This window comes from Phascolarctos cinereus, unplaced genomic scaffold, assembly GCF_003287225.1.
Source record: "Phascolarctos cinereus isolate Bilbo 61053 unplaced genomic scaffold, phaCin_HiC Scaffold_2;HRSCAF=192, whole genome shotgun sequence".
Taxonomy (NCBI): Eukaryota; Metazoa; Chordata; class Mammalia; order Diprotodontia; family Phascolarctidae; genus Phascolarctos; species Phascolarctos cinereus.
In genome coordinates, this window is record NW_027555625.1 from 340,586,534 (window position 1) to 340,613,396 (window position 26,863).

Here is a 26,863-nt window from a genome sequence, read left to right on the forward strand (position 1 = left end):
CAGTACCTGATCTTAAACTGTATTATAAAACAGTAATCATTAAATGATTTTGTACTGGTTTAAAAAAAGAAAGGTCAATCATTGGAACAGATTAGGTACACAGTGTACAGACGCAAACAAACCTGGCAGCATAATGTTTACATGAATCCCAAGAGCCCAGTTACTAGGGAAAAGACTCATTATTGGACAAAATCTACTGGGAAAACTGGGCAGCTTTTCTTGCCATACACCAAGATAAGCTCCAAATGTATACATGACCTAGGTACAGAAGGTCAACTCATAAAATAAATTAGAGGACTAAAGAAGAAATTACTTTCAGATCTATGGATAGGGGAAAGATTGGGTGACCAAAAAAGTAGCAGAATCCCACAGGATAAAATGGACAATTTTGATTATATAAAACTAAAAGTTTTTGCAGAAGTAAATTTAATGTCAAAATCAGAAGTAAAGTAGGTAACAGATAATTTTAATAAGTTTCTCTGATAAAGGTCTCAAAGATATATACGGATCTGACATAAATTTATAAGACTAAGGGTCATTCTTAAGTAGATAAATTGTGTAAGACAGTTTTCAAGAAAAAAAAAATCCAAGCTATCAACAATCACATGAAAAAAATGCTCCAAATTACTAAGAGAGATGCATACCAAAGCATCTTTGAAGTTCTACCTCACACCTACCAGATTGGCCAAGATGGAAAAGAAGAAAACAATATAGCAGATGATCTTTAAGGTACATTCATCCTAAGCCCCCCTTATCATGCCACCAATTATGCTCAGCCAGGCCTCAGCCTGGGATCACTTTCACCACCCATCACTCTTTAATGTCATGCTTACATATATACTTTACTTTGCATATATTTGTTTGCAAGCTGTCTTGCCCATCAGGTTGTAAATTCCTTTAGAGCAAAGACTGTCTTTTGCCTCTTTTCATAAACCCAGCACTTACTACAGTGCCAGGCACATAGCAGGTGTTTAATAAATGTCTATTGATTAATTGTTTGATAATGTTAGATGGTTATATCAAGAATTCTGAATAGCTTTTTATATAAAGTACCTCCTGGTTTGTATCCAGAGATAATGTTAAAGAGTTTCCAATTTAAGAAAATGATTATATTTTCATTAATTTGACACATTTGTATTACATTAAAAATCTGAGTATTTTTCTGTCTGATCAGCTTTGGTAATGGCAGTAGATCACCACTTAATCTTATAAAATAATTGGCTAGCTTAGTAGTATTTAAATTCTCTTAAACTTAAGTTCTTTGAACTTAGCTCTTTATTCAATCCCAATAGATAGACATTTTTCTTCCAAAACATAATTAGAACTACTTACTACAGTTTTATTTTTAAAGAAAGGAATATTGCAAAATATACTTAGGTACAATAAAATATTTGGCTACTTCTCCCCTCCTCCCCATCCCAGATTGTTCAGAATTCCATCTCATTGATTCATTTACCATTTTCTTTATTCAACATCTCTCTAGGTTCATTAGGTAGAGGAATCTTCAGGTCTGAAGGTTCCATACTCCAGATGTCCTTAGCATATTCCTTAATTGTTCGGTCACTTGAGAATTTTCCTGAGGCAGCTATGTTTTTCACTACCATTCTAGTCCACTCTTTTGAATTCTGTAAACAAAAAAATATAGCATTATTGTACTCTGTTCTCCTATTCACTTGGGGAACATTTGACAAATTTGATTTACCTTAAAATCTCACAGAAAACAATGACAGCATAATTTTCTTACATTTCAGAAAATTATAAATAGGCAGTTAGGTGGCCCAGTGGCATCAGGGCCTGGAGTCAGAAAGACCTGAGTTTGAATCTAGCCTCAGATACTTAGTAGCTGTGTGACCCTGAGCAAGTCATTGAATGTCTGTTTGCCTCAGTTTCCTCAACTGTAAAATGAGGGAAAACCCCAACACCTATGTCCGAAGGTTGTTGTAAGGACCAAATAAGATAATACTTGTAAAGCACTTAGCACAGTCCCTGGTACTTAGTAGGTGCTTATTCCCTTCCCTTTCCTCCTTAAGTTACAGAAAATTACAACTAATCGACTAACAACAAAACTAACAATAGGTTTGAGAAACTAGATAGTATGTCATTTGCTTACTGAAACTCTAGATTATATTTCCCCGGAGACCAGAAATATTAATTTTAAAAATCAATAGCTCTGAAGTACCTTTGCTTCAGTAGTCATTACTTCTTATAAGATTGGAGGCCCTCTAAGTTTGTATTTTTAAGAATATTTACCTGCTGTACTGAATTCATATGTTTGAATTTGTAATTAACAAAGCTGCTACTTCCTAGTTTAGGATGGTAACATATGCTTTCTGGAAATCCTGGCAACTTCAAAATGATTAATCAAAATTTATTGAACATCTGACAATGCCTGTCACATTATAAAGACAGAAAGGGGGTAACAATTTAATTTCAGTTGTGAAGTAACTTTTAGATTACCGATGTATTCTAAATGATGAAGAATACAAATGCGCAATTTATTGTAAATCTGAATATTGATAGGGAGGTAAGTGTGGAGTTGGATGGGTTTATTCCATTCTCAGTATATTTTGAAAGTGGGGTACAGACAGAACACTAATATTGGAAGTGAAAACTGATCTTCTCAGCTTCTGCCATTCTCTTCTCTGCAGATTTCATAGCAGAGAGGCCAGACCATAGCAGCAGGGCCAAGAAAGTGGCAAGTGTCCTGGCCCTGGATTCAGGAAGACCCAAGTTTAAATCTTGCTTCAGGTACTTACTAGCTAACCCTGGGCAAGTCACTTAATCTTTTCCAACTCCTACTCCTACCAGTAAAACAATGGAGTTGGATGTCACATTCTCACCAGTCCCTCTGATTTTGACCAGGATAAGCTCATCATCAGAAATCTCATCATCATGGAGAATGATTTAGCTTGGATACTCAACCCACCCTCAATTGCATCTCTTCTCTGATTCCAGGATTGGAGTTCAGTGTAAAAAACTCCTCCCAAAGCCTCCATTTATAAAGGGCTCAGGATTTTCCAGTCAAGTCTTCCTTTCTCACCAGCTATTTTGCTTCCTTTTGTGTCTCATCTTCCCCCATTAGACTGTAAGCTCTGTGAGGGCAGAGACTGTCTTCTTATTGATTTGTATCCCTAGCACTTAGCACAGTTCCTGGAACACAGTAGGTACTTAATAAATGTTTATTTATTGAAAATTTAATTGACTAATGGCCTTTACAATTCCCTCTAACTCTAAATCTATGAATCAAAGTATCTTATATGAAATATTACCTCCCAGGTACATAAATGTTCATGGATATACCAAGACTGAGCCAATATTTTCTCATTTTACTTTACTGGGTGTAACACAAGTGAACCATCTAGCTAATACTCTACAAATCTCGTTACAAAGATATACTCTGCCAATATAAATGGTTATCTTTTAGCAATTTGGAGGAACGTTTTATGTATTTATACATTAACACTAAACTATATACATTCACCACAAAAAATTGCTATTTTAAAACTAGGTCAAATGTATGAAATATCATTTTAGAAAGTTTGACACTCCGACCACAAAAAGTTAGTTATTTACATTTCATGGAGTTGGTGCTAAGGTGATGGAATATCAAGAAGCGATTTGAGGAGCAGTGAGCTCCTCAAAACTTCTCCAAAGACATCTAGAAAATGCTGAATTCTGATAAGGAAATTGAAGAAAAAGTCAGGGTGAGTCAAGCCTAGGTCAACATAGGGAGATATGGTAAGAGGTCTGCAGAAACTTGGGATGGGTCAGCCAACAGCAACTAAGTGGAGCACTCCATGGCCTAGGGAGGGGCTATGCATCAGGGAAAGAGGAAGTCCCAGATCCATTCCATGCACTGCAATGGGAATGGATGCCAACTGGTAGCTTTGTTACCCACTGCCCAGTTCTGGATCACAGACACAGGGTGGGTCTGTACCCAGGAATAGCATGCTTTTACACATAATACCTCACACTTTTGTTCTAAAGACCAAGAAAAACCTTTTTTTTTTTTAAAATTTGGTACCTATTATAAGAGTGGCTACATGCCCTAAGCAGTGTGTGAAGAGAAATTCTGAAATAAGCAGCAGCTTATGGGAATAGAGTGGGATCCCAGTTTTATCTTCTGGCCTAGTCTGGAGCCTACCAAGAAATCATGATAGCAGGAATCCTAAACCAATGTAGAGCCTTTAATTCTGTTACTCGCTGTACCAGCTAAGTAATAGGTGCCAAGTCCAGCAGTAGTCAACTAGTGCTCAGACCCAAACCCAAGTCAGGAACTTACAAAGTTCAAAGGCCAGGAGACAGCAAGATGATTTTGGAAGCACTGAAAGCTTGCAGGTTTCCAGCCTGAATTGTCCCTAAAATCCTAGAATAACCAAGGAAACAGCAATAGGATGAAGCCCAGACCTTCCTTCCAGAACTGCCCAGACCCTGTGTTAATATCAAATTTGATGTTAGGAAATAGGCTGGGAAAATAAGCAAAAAAAAAATGAAGAAAAAGAATCCCACCATAAAAAGCTATTATCGTGAGAGGTAAACTCAAGACTGAGACCCAGAAGAGAATGACTCAAAAACATCTACAAGAGAAGCCTGAAAGAACAACAGAGTTTGGATATAAGTTCAACTAGAATGCCTAGAAGAGATAAAGTAAGAGTTGAAAAAGAGTTAAAAATACTTTTCATTAATGAAATGAGTGCTACAGAAAAAGAAAGCTGTGGAAGAATTGGAAAGGGAATTAACTTAGCACAAGAGGTGCCAAAGCAACAAACTTAAAAAAAATTAGAATGGACAAAATGAAAGCCAATGAATGCATAAAACTATAAGAAATATTAAAACATAGCCCAAAGATTGAAAAAAATTGAAGAGATAATTTAAGAATCATTGAACTAGCTAAAAAGTCATGATAAAAAAAGATCCCAGACATATTTAAAGAAATTTTAAAAGAAAACTGCTTCTTAGAACCAGAGTGCAAATTGTATATAGAAAGGATCTACAGGTCACTTCCTGAAAAAAAAAAACCAAATAAAAACTCCCAGGAACATTATAGCCCAAATCCAGAGCTTCCAGTTCAGAGAAATAATATTGCAAGGATTCTGAAAGAAAGCATTCAAATATTAAGGAGCCACAGTCAGGATCACACATGATTTAGCAGCCAAGGACTTAAAGGAGTAGGGAGCTGGAATATGACATATCAGAAGATAAAGGATATGGGCTTACAGCTGAGCAAAACTGAGTATAATCCTACATAGTGGGAAGGGATCTTTAGTGAAATAGAGCACTTCCAAGCTTTCCTGATGAAAAGATGAGAAATCCATCAAAACTTCAAAGTTCAAACAGAAGAGTTAAAGAGAAACATAAAAAATGGTAAACACAAATAAATCACAAGGGACTAAATAAGGATAAACTATTTTTTAAAAAATAATTTCTTTTTATTTTCCAACATTCACTTCTATAAGATTTTGAGTTTTAAATTTTCTCCCTCTCCCTTTTCTCCCTCCCCCCACAAGATGGCAGTGAAATTTGATATAGGCTCTACTTATACATTCCTATTAAACATATTTTCACATTAGTCATGTTGTAAAGAAGAATTAGAACTAATGGGAGGAACCATGAGAAAGAACAAAACCAAATAATAAAAGGAAAGGAGAGCAACTAGTGTGCTTCCATCTGCATTCAGATTCCAAAGTTCTTTCTCTGGATGTGGATGGCATTTTCCATCATGAGTCTTTTGCAAATGTTTTAGATATTTGCATTGCTGAGAAGAACTAAGTCTATCAAAGTCAGTCATCACACAATGTGGTTGTTACTGTGTACAATGTTTACCCAGTTCTGCTCATTTCACTCAGCATCAGTTCATATAAGTCTTTCCAGTTTTTTCTGAAGTCTGCTTGCTCATCATTTCTTATAGCATAATAGTATTCCATTACACCGATATGCCACAACTTGTTCAGCCATTCCCCAATTGATGGATATCCACTTAATTTCCAATTCTTTGCCACCACAAAAAGAGCTGCTATAAATATTTTTGGGTTCTTTTCCCATTTGTATGATCTCTTTGGAATACAGACCTAGAAGTGGTATTGCTGGGTCAAAGGGTATGCACAGTTTTATAGCCCTTTGGGCACAGTTCCAAATTGTTCTCCAGAATGGTTGGATAAGTTTACAATTCCACCAACAATGCATTAGGGTTCCAATTTTCCCACATCTTCTCCAACATTTATCATTTTTCAGTTTTGTCATGTTTGCCAATCTGATAGGTGTGATGTAGTATCTCAGAGTTGTTTTGATCTGCATTTCTCTAATCAATAGTGATTTAGAACATTTTTTCATATGACTATAGATGGCTTTAACTTCTTCCTCTGAAAACTGCTGTTCATATCCTTTGACCATTTATCTATTGAGGAATGACTTATAAATTTGACTCAGTTCTCTATATATCTTAGACATGAGGCCTTTATCAGAGACACTGGCTGTAAAAATTGTTTCCCAGCTTTCTACTTCCCTTCTAATCTTGGTTGTATGATAAACTGTTTTGATTCTAATACAGGAAGATGATACATGTGTTTCCTCTGAATCCTATCATCATCTGGGGTCATAGAGGGAGTCTTAATTAGACAAGGCTTAGGAATGATTTTGTTATGTCTTGACAACCTTAAGAGAAGAATGGAAAGAGAGAGGAAGAAGAATATACTATGAGGGAAAGGGAAATGAGCTTATGGAAAATGCACACATTATCAGGGTGTGCAAATATACATCTATATAAAAAAGGAGGAGAGGTAGGGTGTAGTGGTTGACATGAAATTCACTCTAATCTGAACTGGTTAAAGGAGGAAAGATGCATACACACCTGGGTGCAGAAATACATTTCATTTAACCAGAAGGGAAAGGGGAGAAGGAGGAATTAGAATTAGGAATTAGAAGGGGAGGTAAATTAAGGGAGGAATTAGTCCTAAGCAAAACAAACTCTAAGGATGTACAAAATATTTCCAGCTATTTTCAGGTGGTAAAAAATGGGAATATGCCCATAAATTGATGAATGAATGAATCAACTATTGTACATAAATGTGATAGAATATTTAAAAAATTAGAATGGACCAAATAAAAGCCAGTTATTTGAGATGATCTTCTAAAAAACCCGGGAAGGCATATCAACTGATGCAGAGTGAAATTAATAGAACCACAAGAACAATTTATATAATGATAACTATGGCTTTGAAAGAATTAAGGACTTTGCTAAGCATAGTGAGCAAATTGTAATTTCAAGGAAGTAATGCTGAAATCTGCTATTCACCTCTTGACAGAAGTGAAAGACTCAGAGTACAAAATGAGATGTACACAGACATTCATACGCGTACGTGCACATGCGTGAGTGCGTGCATGCGTGTGTGTGTACGTGTGAGACAGACAGAGTGATAGAGACATACATACAGACAGACATAGCCACACGGCCAATGCTGAAGTTTGTTTTGCTTAACTATACAAATTTGTAACAAGGGTTGTGTTTTTCTTTCATTCTCACTTGGGGTGGAAGAGGTCAGGTGGAGCAGAGAAAAGGTGGAATTTTGCTCTTTGAAAATAAAGAATATAATTTTAAAACATTATCAAAACAACAATCAAGGAGCAGCTAGGTGGCACAGTGGATAGAGCACCGGCCCTGGATTCAGGAGGACCTGAGTTCAAATCTGGCCTCTGACACATAACACTTACTAGCTGTGTGACCCTGGGCAAATCACTTAACCCCATTGCCTAGCCAATAAAAACCCAAAAAACCAACAATCAAAACAACAATCCAAAATCAGTAATAATTCCTTCACCTCTACATGGTAAATGGACTTGAGATCAGCACCAATCAAGCAGTCAATATTTATTAAGCACCTACTATGTGCCAAGCACTGCTAAGTGCTGGGGATAGAAGGAGGTGCAAAAAATATGCTATCCTTGATATTAAGAAGCTTACAATCTAATCAGAGAGATGATACACAAATAAATATATACAAAGTGTGTTATGTATGGGATAAATAGGAAATAATTAAAAGAGTGAAGGCGCTAGAATTAAGAGAAAGGCTTCCAAAGATGGATTTTAGTTGGAGAAGGAAGAAAGCCAAGGATTGTCAATAGGCAAAGTGGAAGGGGGTGAATATTCCAGGCATGGAGGATAGCCAGAGAAAACACCCAGAGCTGAAAGATAGATGGAGTGTCTTATTTGTATAACAGCCAGGAGGCTAGTGTCACTAGATCAAAAGGTATTTACTAGGGAGTAAAGTGCAAGAAGACTGGAGAGGAAGGAGGGGACTAGGTTATGAAGGCTTCAAATGCTAAACCGAATATTCTATATTTGATCCAGGAAGCAACAGAGTCACTGGAATTTATTGAGAAGGAGGGTGAAATGATAGGACCTGTGCTTTAGGAAAATTACTTTGATGGCTGAATTAAGAATGGATCAGAGTGGAGAGAGACTTGAGGCAGGCAGATCCACCAGCAAACATAGTAATGGATAGAGTTCATAAATATCAAGATTAGAGGGGCTTTTAATAGAGAAAGAACAAACTAACATACCAGCTAATGTATTAACATGTTTACCTCAAGAAGAAGATTTATTAACGAGGTCCCATTCAGTACCCAGCGTGCCAAATAGCACACTTGTTGTTTTTTCTTTGTTTTTTAACATGTGGCATAATTCTGAGACAATGCAATGTTATTGAATTGCATTAACACTTATCTTTTCCTTTCCTTTTCCTTATTTCCTTTCTTGACAATTCCTTGTTTATATTTTTTAGCCTTTCTACCTACAAAGTACTCTAATTTGAGAGTAACAGGAAAAGATTAGAATTAATTCCCATCCTGGGGAATGCCAATTCAAGATATATCTAAATTTCATCCTGTTTACTTTGATTTTCTGACCTTTATCTGTACCAGCAATATTTATGTGTACACACACGTGCATGTAGATATATATTTATACACATGATATATATATTATATACGTGTACTCATACATTTATATATCTATATCTACCTAAACAAGGTAGAAAAATGTCAAGTGGCAGGAAAGCATATGGATCACTTTTGAGTTGATGATAAAGCTGCCATTTTCTGTTTCCTGATTTGTCAAAACAAATAATCTTGAATTTAAAGTGAGAATAGCTTAGTGTGCTTCTGGGAACTTGACGTAACTTAATATAAAATAAGGTCACAGACATTAAGTAATCCTATAGCAAAACCCAAATATATTACAAATACTAGAAGCTGGCAATATACCTTGTTTCCTGTGTCCAGAGAAAGCTTGCCAATATATACAAAGCTTTTTTTTATTTTTGAGGTTTAAATGAAAAGTATTTTAATTCTGTCTTGTTTCAGTTTCTCTGTTTTTGTAAAAATTCTTTTTAATCATGCTTATACCAAATCCAGAATGGTGCTACTTATGTTTAATGGGCAGTAAGATTTCTCATGATATAGCAGATCTGCAGCTGTAACTCAGACCAGAATTCCAAAATAGGACTGAAAAAAAGGCACATCACATATGAGTTGTAGCATATGTCCTGCCCTGTTAGCCATTTATCTACTAATTATTTTCTTGTGCTAATTAAACCAAGGTCTATATTATTGGGCACATAAGCTTCTATAACACATTTCATATACACAACTAAATGCTTTAACTCTGGCAGAGGATGTTATTTGTGGAAGATTGATAATTTGGTTTGCTGAAGGTTACTCGTTAGTCTCTATTAGAATACTGCAAAAGTCTTATTTTTATATACATATAAATACCACCCAAAGAGTTCCCCAAATTGTAGAAAAGCTATTTATTTTTACAGTGAAGAGAACAAGTTTTAAAAAAAAATTTTCCTTAGATGATCTACATATAAAGCTATTCACTAAATGCAAATCAAAACCCCATCTCTGACCAATTAGAAGCAAATTGAGATTTTTTTGGCCTAAATGAATAGGAAAAATGCATCCATTCTCCATTATGATCTAACAACAAGACCTGAGTGTATGAGAAACATATCTAAAGTGGGAAAATGGAAAGTTTTCCTTGAACTCTTCAAAAAATGGCTTCCTTTTTAAATCTGATAGGTGAGATGTTAGAGATGCTCTTACCATGTATAGTTGACTGACTTTTTCTTGACACTTGACATAGGATTCATAATCTGCAAAGACTTTAAACCTATTTTATTGAGGGATAGAAAATGAAAACAAAAGAATTATTATCACATCCTGTAACTTTCTCTATAATTTAATTTAAATTGCACCTTCCTCTCTGATCTAGTTTGACTATTTGGTTAAATGTTGACACAATTCAGAGCAGTTATCAAGAATTTTAGCTAGCCCACACAATTTCCTACAGCCTTTTCTATACTTAGGAAATGCCATCATGTTGATACATTTGATAGTAGGACATACCAATTACGTGAGAAAATCAGAATACTAGCTTTCTCAATTTTGTTTTAAAATTCCATTACCATCCTTATTTGATAAAAACCCAATTTTCCTTCCCTGGCTCTTCTTTCTGATCTGGAGTCCATGCTTACCTACTACGCTTACCCACTAGTCTTTTCCCCCAGTGAGGAAAAAATAGGTTCCCCTAAGTTATACCCTACATGTCCCATTCTGGATACTGACCTATCATGATAGAATAGCATGTTGATGATGTCTTTGAAAAGGTCTGGCTGCTTTGGAGAGAAGAAGCCATTATCAATCTGATCAATGGCCATTTTCAGTTCTGGAAGCTTTTCATAATATTCCTTAGCATCATACCTAAAGATGGGGTTGATGAGGGAAGAATTATATATAATGCATAAGAAGCAGCATTAGAAATTCCATAAGCAGTATAAACCCCATGGCTTTCTAATTAATTATAATTAGAAGTTCAGGCAGATTTTGTGCTTATAATGTTATTGTGTACAAGGAGCTTTCCTAATGTCTTTCAAATGTAATTTAGTTATTATGTATAACATAAGACTCTAAAGATAAGATTATGAAAAATCACAAGTACCATGTGCTGTCATAAATGGAGTATAGGAGGGTTATATATTCAAGCAAACTGAATTTAATTCAATCTAGGATTTTAAAAAAACCATATTTTAAATAAGCAGATAGCTAGGCCAATACATTCACAGAACCTGGTAGTAAATTATATATTGCAAGGAGAAGGAACTCAGTGTATGAAAAGTCAACAGTTTAATTAAAACATACAGAAGCACACTTTCTTTGATTATTTTTAGTAGTTTAGACCTAATATAAATCAAGTCCTCTCCAAGGGAGGGAAAATAAATGCTTCATATTGTTTTTCAAATTTAGTTCTGTCCCACTACCACTTTCTTTTAAAATGTTTTTACATAACAATCATTTCCAGATATCACTCGGACTACCACCTATTCAATGAGTCCTACCTTGTAACTTCCCCCCCAAAAAAGTCAGTTAATCAAATCCAGTCAGCATAATTATTTAATCTCACACTACCTAGAGTTCCCTACCTTTCTACTAAAGTAAAAAAGGTGAAATTTTTCAATTTTTTTTGGGGGCAAGATCCCTTACTAATATCTGCTTTCAAAATTTGAGAGGAATCTGATGAATTAATTAGAATTAAAAAATTTAGCTAGCATGTTATTCAAATTTAGGCCAAGTTAAAAGTAAATAGAGATAATGGGTGGGATCTCTGAGGGAGGTAGCAATACAGGCAGAATGATGGAAAGAACAGTGCCTTTGGAGTTAAAGGACCTGTTCAAATACCATTTCTCATCTATCAAGCAAACCTGGGCAAGTTATTTAACTTCTCTTGGCCTGTTTGCTAATCTGTAAAATGAAGGGGCTAGACTATATAGACCTCCAAGCTATCATCCAATTCAACCGCTATGATACTATAAAGCAGTTTTACTAAAGAGCAGTTTGAAGTTGATTGTTATGAAATAACTCAACCCTGTATCATGTTTTATCTTTATGTGTTGCCCCAGATTAAATAATCTACCTGAAAGAGGCCTCATAAAATTTCTGGTGTGAAATTTTGGGCTTCTAAGACTCTCGTGATTATGAATTGCCAAAATGCAAGAGAACCTTACCCTTTGCTGTCCAAAGCAGCAACATCATCTACCCTCATGCCAAAGATGAACAGGTTCTCTTCTCCAGCTTCCTCGGCCATTTCTACATTTGCTCCATCCATTGTGCCAATGGTGAGAGCTCCATTCAGCATGAATTTCATATTGCCTGTCCCTGAAGCTTCAGTGCCAGCAGTTGAAATCTGTTCCGACAAATCTGTGGCTGGAATAACTACCAATAATTTGTATTCAAGTTACTGATTTTGATCTTTGATTCTTTAGCTCTTTTCTTCACAAAACTAGCCAACAGCAACTCCCTCCTCCAAATTCCTATTATGTTCAGGGTTTTAAAATCCTAGTTGTATTGTTATTCTGTAGTGTTGTATTTTTGTATTGTTATTCTGCTTTCTTTACATCTGACATATTCAGAATGAAACAGCTCACATGCAAACATATTTGGCACTAGAGGCCATAATTCTGACTTTGTAACTATTTTTGAACACAGGAATGAGTGCTGCCCAAAGATACTCTTTGATTGTAGAAGCTACCAAATCAATGCTCTACTCTGAGAATACATTTATATATTATAAACAATTTAAGTTGAACTCCTTGGAGGGTAGATTTTTGTAATCTTCAATGCCTGAAGAAATAATGGGGTCTTCCTGGGTTTTGGTGGGTCACAGAATGACAGTTCTCAAATGTCCTTATAATGCCTAAGAACACCATAAAAATGATTCCTTGATAACTTTGGTACTTGGGAAATCAGTGCGTGCAGAATAGGTATTTGCATGTGGGGAATGCTTTGTAAGCATATGAGTATAAATAAACAAAAGGGTGCCAGTGCTGAAAAAAGGAAGTGCAGCTATTAAGCAAACTTACCTACCTCCACATGTTAATTCCTACTCCTGGAGAGTGACAGTCTAAGATATATCCAAATCTCACTCCTTGGCAACCTGATCTATTTCTTTGCTCCTATATGAACAAATGGCAGTTGCTTCTCCTAGGTTTTCCCATGCAATGAGAAGAAGAAAGTTTTGTAGCCAGGGAGTTCCAAGATTAAGGGTTAAGAACCCAACAAACTTATCATCTTATAAAGAAGACCAGCATCCAACAGAACAGAATTCTAGATACTTACCATTAATACCTAATTTTCCTTAACAATGAAATGCACTTGAAGTACAGCATGATAATATTCACTTTGACACCACAACATCAATCTCATTGTCGGACAGATCTGTATATAAATCTTGAGTTCTGCCCACATGTGATACCAAAGAGCTTACATGTCTAGCATTTCCCATTAGACTACAAATGTCTCGACAGCAGCAATTGTTTTCTTTCTAACATGTAACCCATATATTGTCAGTTACTTTGCCCAGTACACACCCAGTACTCAATGAATACTTTTATGGTTCAAGGATTCGGTTTTAGGAAGCCCTGAGTTTAAATTCTACCCTAGACATTTAATAGCTGTGTGAGTTTGGGAAAATCACTTTAACTTCTCCAAGCCTTAGTTCTATTTATAAAATCAGGATAGTAATAGGACCCACCTCACAAAGTTGTGACAAATAAGAAAAATATATGGAGTGCCTTGTACAACTTACATAAATGTTAGTTATTGTTATCATACTACCTTTTTCAGCCAGAGATACTCTATAGTTCTCTAAGAAGATGACTTTCAACTTGCTTCCAACAACAGGGTCATTGTTCACCACATCAGCCACAGATGTGATGAGCTTGATGATCATTTTAGCCATGTGATATCCTGGAGCAGCCTTGTGAAAACAAACAACTCAAACATTTACTATGTACTAAATGACAGGAAAAGACTTGAACTTCAAAATTCATCCAATTAGATAAACTTACTTTGCCTCCGATTATAACTGTTCTGGGCACAAATGGCTTCTTAGGGTCTTTTTTAATGCCTAAAAAATATTGGGAGTGGAGAGAGGGTTGGTGAAGAGAGTTAAAAAAGACATACATGGGGACTGTTGCTTCCTCTACTCCCAAGGGTTTAGAAGGTCCCCACTGCAAGTGAAATGACCAACTCACGGTTATACATTGTAATGACGTGAAGGCAGTTCATGAGTTGTCGCTTATACTCATGGATCCTTTTAACTTGCACATCAAACATAGAAGATGGATTGATCTTTACTTTGTATTCCTTCTCCAGGAACTGAGAAAACTTGAGTTTGTTTTCCTATTGAAATAGAAACATAAGAGCTCTTCTGCTCTGAACACATCTGGTGTGACAGACATAAAATAATGAGGCAAATGTCCAGGTGAACATTGCCATGCTGCAAAGTCTCACCTGCTTCACATTGGCCACTTCACATAGAAAAATATCATCAGAAACAAAGTTGTGCAGCTTGGTCAGCTGGCTTAAGTCTTTCACATAGTCTTCCCCAATTTTCTTCAAATTTAAAGGAAAAAGGTATGTTAATGAATTTCCGGTGCCTTGCACATAGCAGTAAGCATTTATATGCTTACCGAATTGTACTTAATTAGCATCCATAAATGATACGAAATTTCACATGGAAAAGATTCTAAGTATGTTTGCAAGTGGTATTTACTTACTACACAAAGAAATATTGAGTAAAGGGATAGTTTCTTTTGATGGTTAAAAGACTGTAGGTTTTATTTATAAAATAATATTTGACTGCCCAACTGTCTTATATTTGGATCACTATAATATCGGAGATTCTATATATAAAGTGAAAGGAACATGTTTGGGAGTCATGAAGCCTTGGGGTTTATTCTAGGCTATTTCCCTGAATTACCATGTTTTCTTGGGTATCTAACATCATCTGTGTGGGGTTTTTTTCTTCCTACATTTTTGTCCTTCTTGAAATCTTTCATAACAAAGAAACTCTTTCTCTTGGACTCTAGTGACTTTATGTTTATGAAATCTGAGATAATAACACTGATTCAGTACTTGGGATGCATCTAGATAGGATGTCAGAAGTTTGTGAAAGCCATATAGTGGCAAGAAACTGGAAAATAAATCAGCAAATTTTGGTTTTTGTTCAGGCTCTGCCAATGCCTAGCTGTCTTACATAAGTGAATTAATATCCCTAGGTTCTCATTTTCTACATCCATAAATTGAGTATTTAGGATTAGATTATTTTAAGGTACCTTCCTGGTCTACAATTCTAGAATTATAATCAGAGAGCATGACCTACATTGATATGATTTCACGTTAATTATTCTTTACACATGCATCATTATTTTTAAGAAATGAGCTTCTTCCCGAATTTCCTACATATCAATTTACTCACACAAATATACTCAATATTTCCTACAGTTACCTCTGCTATTAACTCTGCAAGTCCTGGGTTGCAGAGCAAAAGCCAGCGCCTTGGAGTTATCCCATTGGTTTTATTCTGAAATTTGTCTGGTTCTATCTCACTGAAGTCCTTGAATCTAAGGGTCAGAAAGTTAAAGAGTTTGGATCATGGAAGTAGGGTTCAAGATTAATCAATAAAATCTCAGTGTAACTCCTGGGTACCCTAAGAAGTTGGCAAACTAACAAAATAAAAAGTGGGAAAAGGATAACTAGCATCTTTGGTTGTCAGTCTGAAGGAGAATAAAAAAATGCAGTTTTTATTGTCTATACATAATAGTAATATACAACTTCTTCTTGACTGAACAACATTGACATATGAGTTTTTTTAGGAAAGGATCCCTTTAGTTTCTAAAAGTAGGTTCAAATTGACTAACAGAGATTTCTCAATAGAAACTTTGTGTAGAAGGGTGTTATCTTTAAACATTGTATGTCTGCAGCCACCCTGACTATAGCTAAATTAACAGGATCTGAGTTAATTAATTAATCTATTTGTGTTAGCCCAGGGTCCAGAGTAATCAAGGCTCACACTTTAGTCTTCACAATGTCAGAGTGAATCTTAGCCACACCATTCACAGCATGAGAGCCCACGATACAGAGATGGGCCATATTTATCCTTTTTCCCCCTTCCTCTTCTATTAGAGACATCCTTCTGAGACGGTCTTCATCTTTAGGGAACAGTGATGCAATTCTCTAATCACAGGAAGAAAGAAGGTCAGTTGCTTTTGAATAAAGTAGCTGTTAAGCACCAAGAATTATCTTCCAAGTACAATATTTGATGAAGCCTACTCAGAATTGTAGAAATATAAAAGTAATACTATAAGAATTCCTTTTTAAATGAGCATCTTTTTAGAAAGGCAAACAAACTAGATTCTTCATCAAATGTAGAAATTTCTTCAGTTTCAACAAAAATACTATTAAATGATATTTGATATTACATTTTATAAAAAGTCAGAACCCCCTTTTGCAACTAAAGAAAATTTACTCACATGCAAAGGCAGTAGGAAGAAGGCTTGAAAAAGACTTACATCTAAGTGTTTCTGATTGATCTCATAGATGATTTGTAAATGTCGTGGGAGAAGTTTCTCTACAAGTTCCACTGGCCAGCGCTCTAATGCTTCTGGGAGGACAGTGTGGTTGGTATATGCAAATGTCTTTGTTGTGATTTTCCAGGCCTGAGAGAAACTGAATGGTTAACTTTCCCACCTTAGCAAAAATGGCTACCTCCATATGCACAGACCCCAATTATAGGTAGGCTAAATCTCTCATTAGCTCTGTTATGCTTAGATATAGCCATGGGATAATAATCTGTCTTGAGCTGGATAAATTTAATTTCAGTAATCGGTTTCCCTGAAATGTATGGAAATAGCGAATTTCCAGGAAATACAACCACATATTTAGCAAGTAGCTATTTTTAAGTTTGTCTGATAGAAGGCAACCTTCTACTGATCTACTCTACAACTCTATTTGCATTTCTCTCACTTTTTAAAGAAAAGACTTTCTAGAGAAGCACTTGAGTAATGACCCTTTTGTTTTGTTAAGCTTTTAACAATATCAGCTTCCAAATCTGTAGGGACACTTAAAATTAGTCATAGTTAATTATCTGTCATACTCTTAGTTGAGAGCATTCTATCTTCTGCTAGGCATTGAAAGAAATGTGAAAAAAATTTCAATATTTATGCATATTTACTCCCCTAATGATTTCATTTGTTTTGCTAACATTTTCAGTAAAGGACAATGGGAGGAAAAAATGTCAAGTTCTACCACCTAGGAAGACATTAATCATTTTTAAATTGGAAGCTACTGGTACCGAAAAATGTACATGAAAATCTGGGCTGGAGAGGATGGATGATGAAACTTACCCTCTTGTCTCAGGAGAGAATAGTATTAGAATGGTATGAGACATATACTATCACATTTCTAAATGTATTTGTTTTTGCTTAACTGTACTAACTTATTTACAAGGAAAATTCTACTAAGGTGAAGGGTTATTTATTAGGAAGTAGCAGTAATGTTTAGAGAAATTAATAAACAATTAAAATATGTAGTGGTACTTTTGGCAATATCTCTTAGTCTTAACATAAAATGAATCCAAGTATTTTACCAACTTTAGACCAGGGCAGTCTTTCAATGTCCATCAAAATCCTCATCAGCTCAGGGATAGCAAGGGCAGGGTGTGTATCATTCAGCTGAATGGCAACCTGAAGAAACACCACACTAAATTAGGGATCATGGAGCATGTATTTTACTTGACTGAAGCATGAATACAAATATTCATTTTCAAATAATTAAAACCACTTCCAGAGTTATTTTTGTTTGGGTAGAGGGACAGCCAAGGGAATTTCTTAAAAAGAGATTAATGACTTTTTCAGGTCCCTTTCATGCCCATGAACTAAACAAATGCATCCCATCCCAAATAGATCTTCCCTGCACATTGGAAACCCAATAATCCAGCATAGTTTGTTTCTCTTATCTGTAACTTAAGATATATTGGTTACCCATCTATTGATCTATAAAAAGTTTTTTTGTGAGTGTCTGTGGCTAGGGTTCTTAATCTCAGGTGCATAAATTTGTTTTTTGAAAAATATTTTGATAGCTATATTTCAATGTAATTGGTTTCCTCTGTAATCCAATGTGTTTTATTTTATTGATTTAAAAAAAATCATTCTGAGAAGGGGTCCATAATCCTAATTTTTAAAATTTTTAAAAAATTTTTTTATTTTTAGGCAATTGGGGTTAAGTGACTTTCCAGGGTCACACAGCTAGTAAATGTCAAGTGTTTGGTCTAAGGCCGTATTTGAACTCAGGTCCTCCTGACTTCAAGGCCAGTGCAACCTACCTGCCACCATAATCCTTATTGGACTACAAATGGAATCTATATCATAATAAAGATGAGAGACCCTGGGCTACTGCCATGGTGTTTTAAATAGTCCACTTCTGGTTTTCCTGACCTGAACAGAATTTTATCCTAAAGCTTTCAAATGGAAAAGGAGAACTGACCATAAATCTCTGGCTATTTCATTGTCAGAGATTACACTGATAGGCTCCTTACCTGATCTGGAAAAGCATCAAACACTGTACCAAACTTGGAGGCTTTGAAGCGTCGGATGACATCTTGTAAAGTGGCAGCCACGATAAAGTACTCCTGCTTTAATCTCAGCTCCTTTCCTTCAAAAAACTACAATCAAATACCATATTTAGAATATTTCATGGAGTAAAAGGCATGGGAAGAGTCTGCCAAGACAAGGCATGGGACTTTTTTCATGGATATCTTTAATTTAATTCAGACATTTATTAAATACCTAATGTGTGAAAGAAACTGTTAGGTACTAGAGAGTCACAGACAAAAATAAAACAATACTTGCTTTCAAGAAGGTTACATTCTATTGGAGTAGGAGGAGAAGAAAAAATAATGTTCATACAGATAAGTAAATAAAAAGCAATTTGAGGTGGGAAAGTGTAATAACCTTTGTTTGTGTGTGTGTGTGTGTGTGTGTGTGTGTGTGTGTGTTTATGTACATTTGCATACATGCACATTGAGGGGGAATGATCAGCAAAAGCTTCAGGGAGGAGACTGATAAGTCAACAAGTATTTATTGATTACTAATACATACTAGGCACTAGAGATACAAGTACAAAGAATGAAACAATCTACTTGTCATGAACTTTCATTCCAATGGAGGAGATAATGTACATGTATAAATGAAAAGTTAATAAATACAAATATACACAAAAAATTAAATATAAAATAGTTTGGGAGCAAGGACATTAATGGATGAAGGGATCAGGAAAGGATTCATGCGGAAGATGAGGCAAAGGAAAGGAAGGAATATATTCTAGGGAGGCACTGAAGCTGCATAATGTAAAGGCACAGAGACAGAGGGTCATGGGGGAGGAACAGAGAGAAGGACAAGTTGGATGGACCACAAAATGAAAGAGGGGAGTGACCTTTAATGAGATTAGAAAGGTAAGCTGAGGACAGCTTGTGTAGGACTTTACAAACTAAACAGAATTTATATTTAGCACAGAGCACAGTTTCTTAACTTGGGGTCTGTGAACTTATTTTAAAAAATGATCTTGATAACCATATGCCAATGTAATGAGAGTGCATTTTATTTTGTGCATTTAAAAAACATTATTCTGAGAAGGGGTCCATAGGTTTCATCTCTCTTCAGCCCCTTGAATTTTCATTTCCTGCCTACTCTATTAAAATTGTTTTCTCTAAGTCTACTGATTACCTTCTAGTCACTAAATTCAGTATTTTTTTTTCAGACCTATTCCTCCTAAACTTCTCTGTAGCATTTGACCCTGCTGAACATACCTTCTTACTGGATACTCTATCCTGTACTAACACAACAAACTCTTGATTCTTCTTCTGTCTCTCTAGTAGTTTCTTCTCTGATCCCTTCACAGATTCTTCATTCTCTTCCTGACCCCTTAATGTGGGTATCCCCAAAGATCTGTCCTTGGACCTCTTCTAAAAACACTCTATTGTTCCTTTGATTCACTCTCTTAGGTTTAAATATCACCTCACCAGAGATGACTCGCAAATCTTTCTCTCTAGTCCTTACCTCTGTTCTCAGCTACAGACCTTTACTTCCTACTGCTTATAGGATATCTCTACTTGGATGCCCCACTAATGAATGACTCTTCAAATTCAACATGTCTAAAACCAAGCTAATTGTTTTTCCTCCCAAACTTATTCCTTCTTCTGACTTCACTTGTTTATTACTTTAGCGTTATCTTTGATAGTTACTCCCCAATAAATTTCTACTTTCTGTTGATTTAAACTCTATAACAACCTTCCCATCTTTCCCCTGATCTTTATTACTGTCACTGCCCTAGTTCAAACTCTCATAAACTCTTGCTTACATTACTGCCATAGCCACTTCTCAGATTTTGCCATCTCTTTTCTCTCTTCCCTCCAACCCATCCTTCACATTGCTGCTAGAATGATATTTCTTCAGGTTCTTCCCTGTTGCCTTAGGATTTAAATGGAAACTCTTTTGCCTAACATTCAACCCTTCTGCCAGTCTGTCCTAGGTGAAAGGTTAACTTCACCCTCCATGAAATTTTCTTCCTAAATATGTATTCTCATGCCTCTTTACACCTTAGCCCATAGTCCTTTTCTCACCCTCTTCACCTGTTGAATTTCCACTTATCTATTAAAACACAACTAAAAAACATGTCAGAGCTTCATTTCCATGGTTTGTAAGACTTTCCCCCTTAGACCTCAGTCAGCACCTTGTTTTTGTTTTTAACTTTTTAATGTACTTATTAAGTGATATTGTATGTCATAGCTATGAATTGGTATCTTACCTTCTTAGTAGATTATAACTTTCATTAGGGCAGGGATTTATTTCCAGTGTATCTTCCCAAGCACTTAACACAGTGCTTGGCACAGGGTATATATTTAACACATGCTTGTAAGTTGGGTGGTTTACATCTTAGTAGTGCTAGTTGATTTAAAAAGCAAAGAGACCTGAAATGCAGATCCAAGAGAGGCCTTTTGACTCTGTAAATGAAATTTCTATTTGGAAAGGAAGTATCATCTCACCAATGACTTAAACTTTTACAAAGAGTATTGCTTTTAAATCCTTTCTCAGAATCTCTTGAATTTGGTGATTTAGGCACCAATTAAATGTTAAGTATCAAATTTGGCTCTATGCATAAGATGAATCCTTCATTTGTACAAGGCAAATCTGTCTAATGTAGATGGAAGAGAAAAAAGTATTCATTTCCTGAGGTCAAATTCAACATTAAATGGCCAGATTTGTGTGACTGTCGAGTAGGCTACTTTGAAATATCTTTTCTGAAAAGACCAGCTTCCATTTAAAAATAAGGCAAATCACTTACGTTATCATTGGGATACAGAACACGGGAAATGTTTTCAGCAAGATTGCGGTCTAGAACTGCCTGAATATAGTCACCGACATTAACTAAAGAGAATGGTGAGAAAAAAACAAATATTTTGTCATTTCAAGTTACCTGACTTTATACAGTGCTTGCTGGGTAATTTATGGGACCACTGCTGGAAAATGAAAAATGACTCCAAAGTCAAATGGTTTCCAAATTGCTTACATTCTATGTTCCCACATTAGAGAATAACGGTCACACACATGTGACTACCAATGGAAATTTCCTTCTTGGCTATATTTGCTTTCTAAAAAAAATACCTTCTTGTATAGAGAAAAGATGATAAAATCAAGACATTTTCTCAAGTTTGCCCTTTATATGAAATACTTAGCATGTAAACTCTATCAGGATCTAACAGAAAAACCACTAGATTCACATTATTAAAAAAAGGAAATAGGAAAAATAGCAAGAACCCAATTCAGTACTTACAGTCACGGAGGTTAAAGTCATTTGGTGCCCGAGCAGACCAGAGTCGCATGGTATTGACAGTATTATTCATATATCCAGGCACTGGTGTGTCATAGGGTAGTGCAAGGATCACCTACATAATTAAATAGAATAATTGATAAGCCTTTTTTTTTCCCCTTGGGAAGTTGGGTCTGGCAAATTAGGCTACAAACTGATTCCTAGTTCTGTTTCTGACCTGATATAAAACTAAGGAAATAGTCACAGAAAAATCTTAGTTATGTATCTCTCTCATTGCTTTCAGGAAGAAATGAATTTTAAAGATGCTATCTTGTAGTGTTATGGAAAGAGTATTGTACTTGCAATAAGGGAGACTTGGCATTCAGATTCTGCCTTAAGTACTTGGTAGCTTTGCTACTATGGACAACTCATTTAATTTCTCTGTCTTTAGTTTTATTATTTATAAAATGGAGATAATACTTTACAATAATTAAAGCAGCATGTAAATTTCCACTATTGTTATTCTTAAGAATGTCTATTTATTTATTTTGTTTGACAATGCCGTTAAGTGACTTTCCCAGGATCACACATCTAGTAAGTGTCAAGGGTCTGAGGCCGGATTTGAACTCAGGCCCTCCTGACTTCAAGGTGGGTGCTCTATCCACTACGCCACCTAGCAGCCCCTACTCTGTCTTTAAATGAAGCATTTGAGTAGTGTTTCTTGGTTTTACAGCAACTTGGCACCTGAAATTTCTTGATGTAAGATTACCTATCCATATATATGTATACATACATATATACACACAGAAACATATATAATATACACACATGTACATATAAAATATATATGTGATACATATGATATATAAATAACACACATAATAATATATTACGATATAACATAAAATATATAATATATGCATAATTGTTACACAGGACACACATGTGCATATAAAATATATATGCATGTGTGTGTATTATACATGTATGTATTGTATATACATGCACACAATCAACAAAAATGACTGCAAACTAACAAGAGACTTTTTAATTCTTAGCCATCCTTCCTGTTAAATAGTTTATCTAAAAAGCCAAGAGTCTAGAGATGCTAGCATTGCAAGGCTAAGTTCTAATCCTTGTCCTATTATTGACATTACAGGACTTTCAGCAAATGACTTATTCTCTCCATACTTCTATTACTTCATTTGTAAAAATAGCATAGACTTCTGAAGGCTATCAGAAGGAATAATACAGAATACAGATAACACTATGAAAAATGGATATTCCATGTAATGAAGTGTTAAGTACCTGAGTATCAACCCACTTGGTTCCCTTCTGGGTATCGATTACTCTGCCATAGAAGTGGACAGGGACCATGAATTCTGGACGAGCTTTCTCCCAGGGGTTACCATGTCTAAGCCAATCATCTGCTTCTTCTACCTGGAAAAAAAGACATAATATGTATTTCCCAAAGGTCACACTCTAAGCCCTAAACAAACAAACAAAAAAAAGCCTTCAATTTAACTTAAAAACTCTACTCTAAGGGGAAGGATAAATATAATTTACACTGAGGAACATTTACCAATTAGGTTGCTCAGAACATCTTTTCCTGCTGTTGCAAACAATGCTTAACTTCTGTTTTAGAAGTTGTTTGAAAATTGTAGTATATTAATATCACTGTAGTAGTTACTGTACATTTAATGACTTAATGGACTCTCTCTGTCCTCTAAGAAAATGAGTGAAACAATACTGAATGAGCACAAAAATAAAGCAAAAAAACAATCTGTTAATATTAAGCATAGGCAAAGTGAGTGTGATGAGTACAGGAGTATTCATAGATGTTACAAAGACAGGAAAAGTAAGGATAATTCATTATTTTTTTCCTCAGTAGCCAGAGAAATCTTTATGGAAGAAGTGGGATTTATAAAGGAAGTAAAAAGATTTGGTGAACTGGAAGATGAAGGATGTTTTAGATATAGGATATATAGGGTTTAGATATAGGATAAGTCCTGGGGAAGGTTCTAAGTAGAAATGTAACAAAGTCAATACACTAACATTGAGAATTTATGATTAGAACTTCTACATAAGCCATGATACAAAGGTTTGTTTTTTTGTCTACAAAACTCAGTGCAAAAATAGCAAGCAAAAAGAAGGGGGGGGTGTTAAATAAGAATTTCTTATTAGGTACATATGTTGGTTAGTAATAGCTGAGGCTGAGGTGCATATTATACCTGCCAAATTATGGTGGGCAGAGATCTAAAAGAGGTTGCCTTTCTTGAGAGCAGTGGTATATGCCACTATATTGATGACACAATGTTGACTGGGCAGAAGCCCTAGATCAGATGGTAGTCCATATGAGAGATTAGGGATAGGAAATCAACACTAAGAAAATTCAGGGTCCAGTTTGCTCAATCAAGCTTTGGGGAATTCAATGGGAGGGAAAAGCCCAGACTCTGAGCCTCAGAGGATTCCAAGTTCAGTGTGAAATCCAGAGACTTATTGGATTCTTTAGAGTTTGAAAAGCCTAGATTCATCATCTGGATATTATGATGGCCCTTATTTACCTACTCAACCAAAAGTCAGTGTCTTTTAATTGAGGTATAGAACAGTCTCAGAAGATTCAAAGAGAGCTGTACAGCAGTCTCTCTCCTTGGGTTTATCAAAGAGATGAAGATGCTTCAAAGCCATCAAAAACCTAGAGGCTATGATGAAATCTAGATTTTAAAAAAATGGACTGATGATTACATTGATAAAAAATTTAAAGATGAATTGTGAACTCAAGGCCAAATTATATAAAATAAGTGAATTTAACAAAAGGAAAATATTTGGCATATTAAACAATTTAAAAGATACAAAATGTAAGGTTTATTGTAGAAGCTAAATTTATTTTTAAGAAGAATTTAACTGCACACAGTAGCATAGAAAATTTATTTATTGTTGATTAAAGATACTTATGCATTTAAACAAAGGAAAGTGTAAAAATTTGGCCAGGTTCAGTAAATATAAATAGCAATCACAATTCCTTTCCCGATCACAATAGAATATAATAATAATTAGCTATATCATTAAACACTACTAGGCTAATCTGTGAAGGAATTGATTACAACACTCAATATTATTTCTGATCTTTGTTTCATGTTACCAATAAAAAAAAAAGGAACACTGGTTTCTATATTGCATGATACTAAATAAGGAGAGCAAAGGCCAGGCCTCTGTCATTTTAATTAAAGCCTGTGTCTTGCCCACAGAAGTACTTAATATTCAATAATGAAATAGACAAAGAAATTATTTAAAAACAATGTACTTTTATATTTAAAAATACTTAATGTGTCAAAAAATTACAGAAACAATTAAAATTCTAAAGGATACGCTGATCAAGGAGGGGAGAAATTATAGGTAGAGATTTACAGACATGTACCTGCCAACCCTCTCGGATCTTCTGATTGAATATTCCATATTCATATCGGATTCCATATCCATAGGCTGCAAGTCCAAGTGTTGCCATAGAGTCTAAGAAACAGGCTGTTAGATGAAAAACACAGAGAACATATTTATTTATTTTAAATAATATTTTACTTTTCCCATAAGACAACTTTTAACATTCATCTTTAAAAATTTTGAGTTTCAAATTCTCTTCTTCCTTCCCTGAGACCGCAAACAATTTGATACAGGATATAGGACATATTAATTTAGTCTAACAATATTTTCAAAAATATTCCTAAGACACAGACTCTGCAAAAAATTACCTCTATGGGAGGCCAAACAACACACCCAAATACACTGGCGATTGAAGAGTGGTTATTTTAACATTAACCATTACCACCAAATTACTAGTTTCTTGAAAAGGAATAGACTCAAGAATAAAATTTACTGCCCTTTCATGTCTGTGAATAATTACTACACACATACATATAAGCAAAACATTGTTGCCTTTCTTTTTGAAAAATAATAGAATAATGTTAACTTTTTTTTTGGCTCTAAATCTACTATATGAACTTTTGACCAATTCCACAGACTACTCTACAAGTTAAGGCTACTATTTCATAACTACCAATTTACCATCTTTCTGTGTAAAATCCTGACCAACTTCTTGGGGCGGCTGGTTTTATAGGATGTTTATTGCTGGCCTTTCAAAGAACTCAGAATCGAGCAAAATTCCTCTTGTAATGTGTAATTGAAAATCAGGTAATTTTGTAGTTACTTGTTGGGTGGTAAGAAAGTCATATTTCTTTTATGAAAATGATGGTGAAATATTTTTGTTCATTCTCTTAAAGAATGACATATTTGGCAAAATTAACTATAATCCTACAGAAGGAAAAATGAGCCTTTAATGAAATAGAGAATTTCCAAGCATTCTTGATAAAAGACCAGAATGGGACAAACACTTTGAAATGACACAAGATTAAAAAAATTAATGACTTATATTTGTTAAACTGGAAGGTACTATGTGGTAACAAATTGTTCAATAATTTCAATAAAGATTTATTAAGCACCTATTATGTACCAGGTACTGTGCTAAGTACTAGGGACACAAATAAGTAAAAGAAAGACAGGTTCCTGACCTCAAGGAACTTACAATCTAATGAAGGAAGACAACACACAAAAGGGGACTGGAAAGCAGGGCTGACAAGACACCAAAGGTTACTCGGTATCGGGGCATCTTGTTCCATGGAGTTGAAACCATTCAGAGCTGCAGAAGGGAAGTGGCATTAGGTAGAAGTCCAATTTCTGCCCTCTATGAAGGAAGAAATTGGGAGGACTTTAGTACTCCACCTTCCAATCAGAGGGGAGAAGAGGCTGAGGAAGGTGGAAGAGTGTTGAGTAGCCAAGTTTTGAGTTAGCCACAAGGTGATGATATTAGGAGTGATCAGCTTATCTTAGAAAAGGCATCTTGTTCGGTGGAATTCAATCCACCAAAGTGCAGATGGGAAGTAAGGTGACATGTATTAAGTTGTTACGTGACAAAAGGGGAGGACAAGAAAAAATATCTCAGAACATTAATGTCTTTAACAGTCATAGATAAATGTAAGGAAGATGGTCAGAGGTTGGTTTGTTCTGTTTTGATGGTCTTATGAGAAAAACTGTAAATGGCAAGTGGACTGGAGTAGGGAGGAAAGTCAGAGGAAGGTGAGCAATTTCATCGTTTCACATAATAGGGCTACAT

The 26,863-nt window shown here is 35.3% G+C and overlaps 2 protein-coding genes across 3 annotated transcripts in view; one reads left to right on the forward strand and one right to left on the reverse strand.

Moving 5' to 3' along the window:
• The window catches only part of ABHD12B (abhydrolase domain containing 12B), a 58,303-nt gene extending 55,530 nt beyond the window's left edge, over positions 1 to 2,773 (forward strand). The window contains exon 14 of the transcript XR_013484824.1: positions 2,649 to 2,773. The gene's annotated coding sequence lies outside the window, so the exon portion shown is untranslated. The remainder of the gene's footprint in view (positions 1 to 2,648) is intronic.
• Positions 1,258 to 26,863, reverse strand: part of PYGL (glycogen phosphorylase L) — a 55,468-nt gene continuing 29,862 nt past the window's right edge. Inside the window, exons 4-20 of one of the 2 annotated variants that reach the window (XM_020991276.2) lie at positions 25,118 to 25,221; positions 23,008 to 23,139; positions 21,724 to 21,835; positions 21,235 to 21,317; positions 18,431 to 18,556; positions 17,487 to 17,579; positions 16,407 to 16,553; positions 15,908 to 16,071; positions 15,344 to 15,458; positions 14,347 to 14,448; positions 14,088 to 14,235; positions 13,902 to 13,960; positions 13,669 to 13,810; positions 12,060 to 12,267; positions 10,624 to 10,758; positions 10,102 to 10,168; positions 1,258 to 1,625 (exon numbers count right to left, since the gene is read on the reverse strand). In XM_020991276.2, the coding sequence (XP_020846935.1) occupies positions 1,449 to 1,625; positions 10,102 to 10,168; positions 10,624 to 10,758; positions 12,060 to 12,267; positions 13,669 to 13,810; positions 13,902 to 13,960; positions 14,088 to 14,235; positions 14,347 to 14,448; positions 15,344 to 15,458; positions 15,908 to 16,071; positions 16,407 to 16,553; positions 17,487 to 17,579; positions 18,431 to 18,556; positions 21,235 to 21,317; positions 21,724 to 21,835; positions 23,008 to 23,139; positions 25,118 to 25,221 (2,114 nt within the window). In that variant the 3' untranslated portion in view covers positions 1,258 to 1,448. The remainder of the gene's footprint in view (positions 1,626 to 10,101; positions 10,169 to 10,623; positions 10,759 to 12,059; positions 12,268 to 13,668; positions 13,811 to 13,901; positions 13,961 to 14,087; positions 14,236 to 14,346; positions 14,449 to 15,343; positions 15,459 to 15,907; positions 16,072 to 16,406; positions 16,554 to 17,486; positions 17,580 to 18,430; positions 18,557 to 21,234; positions 21,318 to 21,723; positions 21,836 to 23,007; positions 23,140 to 25,117; positions 25,222 to 26,863) is intronic. The other variant, XM_020991277.2, reaches the window with a different exon arrangement.